The sequence below is a fragment of the Triturus cristatus genome, chromosome 2_2, assembly GCF_964204655.1.
Source record: "Triturus cristatus chromosome 2_2, aTriCri1.1, whole genome shotgun sequence".
Classification (NCBI taxonomy): Eukaryota; Metazoa; Chordata; class Amphibia; order Caudata; family Salamandridae; genus Triturus; species Triturus cristatus.
In genome coordinates this window covers 997,713,840-997,721,209 of record NC_140582.1, presented here as the reverse complement: position 1 = coordinate 997,721,209, position 7,370 = coordinate 997,713,840, and the positions used below count along the sequence as shown (strand labels likewise).

Sequence of the window (7,370 nt, the reverse complement as noted above, 5' to 3'; positions counted from 1 at the left end):
TTGCTGCACACAGCTGCGACGAGGGACACAATAAAAGATGTGCTGCTTTCTGTCTTCAAAGTGTTCAAGAAATATAACATGTCTCCTGAAAGCACAACAAATGTCATGTGTGGTAAGTTAGGTGACACATAATACTCGTGTATGTAGCACACAACAAAAAAATAAATGGCTTCTTAGTGCATAAAACAGATGTTTATTACAACCAAATTCAATGACACTTAGTGATTACCATCAAAAGATTGAACGTTTGAGTTCGCACAGCCCGGATTCAAATATATGCCCTCTGTATTGCCACTGGCGTTTGCACATGTTGCTTTAAGACACTCAGTTATCTTGGCAGTGCTGTTACACGCCTTGCACATGACACCCGGATCTCTCTTTCTAGGAATTAAGCCTTTGAATTGCAGATGACACACAGTGCAGTGGGGCTGACATGTTATCGATCTTACATTTTTTTACCAATATCAGAGGCTGAGATATTCACTATACACTCATATTAGTGCAGATAATATCCTAAAGCACTCAAGTATTTTAAATGCCAATACACGTAGCCAGCACATGCTACTGCTAAGATAACACAGTGAGCTAAGGTTCTTTCTGTGACCACTGCTTCAAATCATGTTGAAGTCAACTCAGCTTTTCGTCCCTAAAACTCTGATAGAATGAGTGCCATTGACTTTGGTGATATCATCTATTATTTACAACGATTGTACGATGTTAGGAGCACTTTACCACACGCACTGCACCCCTTACACCTTCTTTAATAGTTTAGACGTGCAGCATGTAGGGGACGGTTGTTGCAGACGTTTGAACACCCCCAGCTTTCTGGGTAGTGGCGTACACTGCATCTGCATTTCCTACATGTTCGCAATGCCACGGTAAAACACAGCGAGCCTTATGACGCTGGCAGGAACAGCAGTGTAAATGCCTATATCTCTCGCAGACCTCAGGCAGCAATAAATGCAGTCTCTGCACGGAGATATCTGCTGAGTTTGATTTTCTGATTCGGAATCTGGGATTTCTGAACAGTTTCTAAATTTCGCACGTGGGGGTTCTAGCTGTGCATCGGATCTTTGTCTTCAGGTGTTGACGAGTGCAGACAGACAGACTGACAAGGACATGTCACATGTTTTCTGTTTGGATAGGGGCCATGACTGACAAGAGACAAAGCCTATAGTGGGTCATGACGCCCCTCCCCTCTGTCAACAATGGTGATACATCATACATCACTCTCAGGGACCGCACTAGTTGTTCATGTGTGGAACATACAGACACGGGTTTTTAACCAAACCCAGAATCCGGGATTAGTAGATGCATTTACACTATTCTATGGTAATCGACCTTTGCACTCTAATAATAAATGTATGAATCTGTGGTTATGACTACACGACCCAAAAAATATGTTTTATCGGTCACATTTATTTTCACTGGAAATAAATATTGTCCCATAAAACACGTGTTCGTAAAAACATGCAATTTTGCGAAGGTCGAATTCAGTGTTATTTCCCCAGTGCATCCTAGGTTGAACCATTTCTAATTCATCTTGTCTACTGGTCCTACTTAAATGCAGGGATTTACTCTGGTGCGCTGGTTTCTAAGTAATAGTTTATGACTTTTACACACAAAGAAAGCAGAATGGCATAAACCATGACTGCAGATCCTAATAATATGCCGTCTGTTGCTTTTGTTGATGGATTGGCGGGCCCCATGTCTCACACAATGTTTCCCACCCGTGAGTAAAGGTCTCTCTCCTCTGTGGAACATTTGTTTTTTTCCCTTCCTCTCCTATTTTGTGGATTCACCAGTCTACTACCTATACCCAGCGGTTGTTGAACACTGCACTAAGAATACATCATGTGACAAATGTTCTGAATATTTTGATGACGAATTATTATCAGTCAATATTTAAATTCCAATCTAAGTTCACAACACAATAAATACCGCCATTGATAAGTACATTCCATATGATATACTTGAGTAAATGTACTTCTATGTAGCTGATAGAATTGGCACTCCTGTGCTCAGCTTAAAGGAAAGGGAAACCACACAACAGCGAAGCTGGTCTCGAACCCTTTTGTAGCCAAACACTAAAGCGAAGGAGCTTGAGGAGTAGTAGATTGAAGGGATAAGGAAGGCGGCCTGCTGGATGAGGGGGCTGTTGTACCGCCGGTCCCAGATTACAATCCACAGGATATAGCTGGTGACCCAACAAAAGAGGTAGAGAAAAAGGAAGGTGAGGATGACTTTTGTGGCTTGCACTGTGTGCCTGTTCCACGTCCTTGAAGCCAAGAAGTTTTCCTGACGTGGTACAACTTTCCAACGATGGTTCCACAGAAAAGCGACGATGCTGCTGCTGAGGACAATCAGTTCGGCCATGGAACACAGATCCACAGCCATAACTGAGAACCGCAGCACACTAAGGTCACTGTTTTCACTAAAGTCAAAGATGCAGTTTGCAAATTGAATGAAAGTGGTTACAGTTGTGTTCATCTGCTCTCCTGCCGGATGCACCTTATAGCCAAGGTAGGGCAAATGAATCAAGAGGCTTGAAAGCCATAAAACACCCAGAAAAATAGATGAGAACCTGCTTTGGCAGTTGAGTAGCAAGACACACCACTTGTGTTTAGCCCCCCTGATCTTAATGTAAATAAGAAAGCTCAGCAGGATCAGGGTTTGCAAGCTTACGATCCTCAGCACTTCAATGATGTACGTGTAGACCTGGCAGCTTACTTCTGATAGAAGGTTGTCGATGAAGCAGTGCAGAAGGCTGCATAAATCCTTGGTCAGGCACAGGAGTAGATTCACAGAAGCTTTGTTCAGGATGACCATATCCAGGTTGGCCACAAATCTCTGCTTCGCTGCGTTTCTGCAAAAAGCGATGATCACTAAGCTGTTGCTGAAGCACCCAAGTAAGCATGTAAGGGAATACGCAGCGATGGGAAAGGCTTGGCTTCCCAGCCGCGACATTGTGCTGCAAGCTGCAGGTTGCTGGGCGCGACTGCAACCAGAAGCGTCTCTCCAACTGAGTCAGGTCAATTTACACTGTTACTCCCGGCTTGTAGGTCCGATGCTACCATTTGTGCCTGCAGATGATGGCTGTGACTCACCAGCCAACCATTTTAGCTGCTGTAGATTTACACTCATTTATATTTTCTAATCAAGGCAGGCAATTAACTCTGTTTGCAGCATGGGTGAATGGTTTACTATGTGCATTGCGCTGTAACTGATAATTGTATCACAAGTACCAGAAACCAATAATAAAAGACATACAGTGTAATAGGTAAATGGTTAGTCTGTGCTCTGCTTGCATAAAGGTGTAATGCCTTGTACCTGCTTGCCACCTCTCGCACTCTGCCCTTTTCTGCTTCCCTGGGGAGAGTCCAGGTAATTGAGCTCATCTGCTTTCTCTTCTAAATGAGGAAGCAACCAGCTTCCTGTGGTTCGTCAAACCACAGGAAGCGGTTTTGCTGCTGACCGAATCTGGGAACTCTATTAAAACGTGCACGGATGAAAACCTGGAAGAGTGAACGAGCACTTTGAAAAGATGTTTACTATGTAGAGTAAAATGTGACAAAACAAAACACACTGAAGAGTGTTGCATATTGAACCAAGGCAAGCAAAATGTTAAATGCAGTGGAAACTCTCATGTCTCTTGCTTGACTGCACGGCGTTCAGCTCAATAGGCTTGAATTATAACATAGCTCAATGGGCAATGTGTCGCATGCGTTGACATATATAGTAGCTTTAATTTCTAAAACTATTCAGCTGGAAAACTGTTACCAAGGAAAAGATGTAATATAAACATGTCACCCTTATTTTGTTCACATGTTCATCCCCCAGGCTTTGGTATACTTCAGAGCAGTGCGTTTAATAGCACCTGCACTAAGAGAAGGTACATGAGGGGTGATTTTGTCGACTTTCCTGCTTATATCCCTCTCTTTTTACTTCTTATTTCTGCAGTAGCCTCAAAACGCTCTTCCAGAAAGTCAGTATTGTATCACTGATAGTGCCGCTAATTTTCAGATTTTCTTTTTCCCGGAACGTTATAAAATCAAGCAAGCCCCAAACCTAATTTGCCCAAACCTACCAAGAAGAAAAGAAAAAGAGGGCCACATTTCCCTTGCACTGTCGTACATCCTCTACTGCTGAGCCTTTTTCACCCCAGTGCTGAGCACTTTTTTGTCTATTTGGGGTACTCCACGCTTAGGCCTCCAAAACATTCTTTCCACATTAGGTATTCACACCAAATGTGTGTCCTTTTTCCCCCAACATCATAGAGATTCTAAAGGGATCCAGGCTTTGTGGATTACCCTGGAGAGGCACTTAGAATATAGCCAAAATATATACTTAAATGTTTTTTTGGGAGGGGGCCAGGGGTGGGAAAACGAGCTCCGTCAAAAAGAGCCTGTTTCTTTTTCGTAAAGCAGTATCAACAATAGGTTTGCTGTGCTAAATTCACCATCTTCCCAGCTTTTAGGTACATGTAGAGCTGGCTCACAAAAACTGTTTGTTTACCACAGCTTTGCCATTTGTCTAAGAGGAAGCCCATTTTTCCTAATTTTTGTGCTTTCTATCCACATCTAGTTTGAGAAGGAAGCCTGTGGGTGATGTCGAAGAGGTCATTTCTGTAGATCCCTCAAGGGTTTCTCACAGAAAGTTACTGTTGGAATAAAGAAATATGAAAGGCGATTAGGAAAAACAGCCTATGCTTTCATCTGTAACGTCTTGCCAGGGTGGGCAATTTACAAAAGCAATACACAGGTACTTCTGCTAGGCTCTTCTGCTCATGCACATATGTATGGTTTGTAGGTGCTGCAAGAACCAAAAGTACCCAGAGCCATCAACTGAGCTGCACCTCACAACGGTTTTCCATTGTCTTCTGTGTATATAGTAATTCCTATAATAAAATATAAAGAGTGAACAAAGCGTACAAAGGAAACCTATGAATTTCTGAAAAGTACACCAGATACTTTGTTTTGGAGCAGTGGTTGTTTGCGCATCTCTGCATTTGCAGTTGTCTGTACTAGCATGTGATTCAGAGGGCATTTTTAAAAATGTCTCTTTTCTTACACACTGGCTTACATTTGCAAGACACAAATACAAAGAAATCCAGTTGGTAATAACAAATACTCTGCTATTCTGTGTTCCTATCCATCTCCAAATAAAAATGGTATCTTAGCTCTCCGACTGGGCCTAGCACCTGCAACACATTGCACCCCAAAACACAACCATTAAGCATCCTATTTTACCCAGCAGAATCCATATTTTTTTACAACATGGGTAGCTGCGGATTTTGGGCGTAGCTCAGCCACCATCCAGGAAAGTCTACCATACCCAGACATTTCTGAACACTAGGGTGGTGTAACTTCTGTGGTTCTAACAAGGAGTTTTTACCCAGAACCCCCTGTAAACCTCTAACTGTGCCTAAAACTCATATTCACCTTACATTTCTATAAGGGTAAATTCTGTGATCTGTGTGGATCCACAGATCTCCTACCACCTAGCGCTCCGCCACATCTCCCAATAAGATGGCACCTCACTTGCTTGAGTGGGCTTTGCTCCCGCAACAAGAAAAAGCCCAAAAGGCTACATGGACACATTTTATGAAAAACCAACCCTTTTCTGCAATGTTGGTGGCTACAGAATTAGGGCCTTAGCTCTGCCGCCACCCAGGGAAACCGACCAAGCCTACACACTTCTAGGTGGGTGTGGCCAACAACATGGCTGTGTAGTCACACACGCCAGAGGCTCGGGCGGCCTGTACACAATCCTGTGCCAAATCCTGCCCATTCTTCACCACCTGAACCAAAATCTGACTCCCCTAGACTGGGTAACTCAGAGAGGACGACGAGGATAACAGAATACGGAATTAAGAGCCAGAGGCCTCCTGATCACAGACCAAGGCCAATGCTACGATGAAGCCCTGACGGGCACAAAGGTGGCGTACTGAGGCTGGCAACACTGAAGAGGTGAGCAAGGAGGGCTGATTCCCGGGGGGACCCTTAACCCTGCAGGAGATTGACCGCCCTACTGGCTGACCCGCACATCGTCAGCCCCAACCGGGGCAACCCTGCAGCCCGGCTAGAGAGTGTTACGAGGCCGACACGCAACCACGCCTGTGTCAGGGACGGAGCGGTTGCGGGAGATTGCTCTGAACAGCGAAGTACAGGCTGCCTCGTGTGAGGAACTGTGCAGAAGACGAGGATAACAAAATACTGAATCAAGAGCCAGAGGCCTCTCGATCACAGACCGAAGACGATGCCACAACGGAGCCCAGACGTTCACTAGGGTGATGTAATGAGGCTGGCAGCACCGAAAAGGAGAGCGAGGAGGGCCGATGCCCAGCAGCGCCTTGACCCTGCAGGGGTGAGACCACCCTTCTAGCTGACCTGCATGCCGTTGGCCACACCCCAGAGATGCCCTGTGGCCTGGCTGGAAATTGTCATGGGCCGACATGTAGCCTCGCCTGCGACAGGGGCGGCACGGGTACAGAGCACTGCCGTGACCGGCTGAGTGCTGGCCACCTCGTGTGAGGAGCGTGTTATGCAGACAGCGTGGAAACAGGTGTGTGAAACAAGCCGACCAGACGATGGAGACTCTGGTGTGGACCGGCAGTGCCTGGCCGGGAGTCCCAGCTAGGAAGAAGTAGACGGGCCTCTTGGGCCTTGCGGACTTGGCTCCTGAACGCATGCTAGGCTGGGGGCAGTCTGATCTGGATCTGTTTTTATCGGTTTTGAGGAATGAGAGCCAGCGGTGGAAGGAGCTCAGGCACGGAGACCTGGAGAGACCGGAGGAAGCCTGATGAGTCAATGCGAGGTAGAGTGAGGGCGACTGAGACAACATAAGAAGATGAGATAGAGATAGAAGACACCCCCGTCCCAGATACCAAAACAGCAAACTGTCAAGCCCCGAGCGAGACCAAAGGGGTAATATCTGAACTGACGGACCTGGTAAAAACCAGAGAATAGAGGTGGATGAGACCCATCCCCCTATTCAATGGAATACATAGGTGGAGAGCCCTAAGCATCGCGGAGAGTGCGGCGGAGCCCCGGGCGGCAAAAACACCTTCAAGGGGGAGGGCTCATCGGTAGAATGAAGGGCCCAGAGGGGATCATGATGGAAAGCGCCAGAGACTCAGGAAGACCAGGTAGAGACTGCCGAGTCCCCCTTCTGTGGTTTCGCTCCCCATGGACGACTATCTGCAGGAGGCCCTCTAGCTCTTACCTGGCAGTGGATTAAAAACCGCTGCATTATCCAGCCCGCTTCAAGAGGGTAACTGGACAGGGGAGCCGACATCAGGAAGCAGGGCTTGGAGTCAAGTGGCGTGAGAGGCACTCTGCATCCGCTGGGGGTGGCGGTGAACCCATCAT

At 46.3% G+C, this 7,370-nt stretch overlaps 1 protein-coding gene across 1 annotated transcript; it reads right to left on the bottom strand.

Annotated features, from left to right (window-relative positions):
- Positions 1–1,989: 1,989 nt before the first annotated feature.
- Positions 1,990–2,967, bottom strand: LOC146863051 (olfactory receptor class A-like protein 1). Its single transcript, XM_085643141.1, has one exon. It carries the CDS (start codon positions 2,965–2,967, stop codon positions 1,990–1,992), a length of 978 nt encoding a protein of 325 aa, XP_085499267.1.
- Positions 2,968–7,370: the final 4,403 nt, after the last annotated feature.

Coding starts and splice junctions, on each gene's coding strand:
- LOC146863051 (XM_085643141.1), bottom strand. CDS start 2,967: ATGTCGCGGCTGGGAAGCCAAGCCTTTCCCATCGCTGCGTATTCCCTT.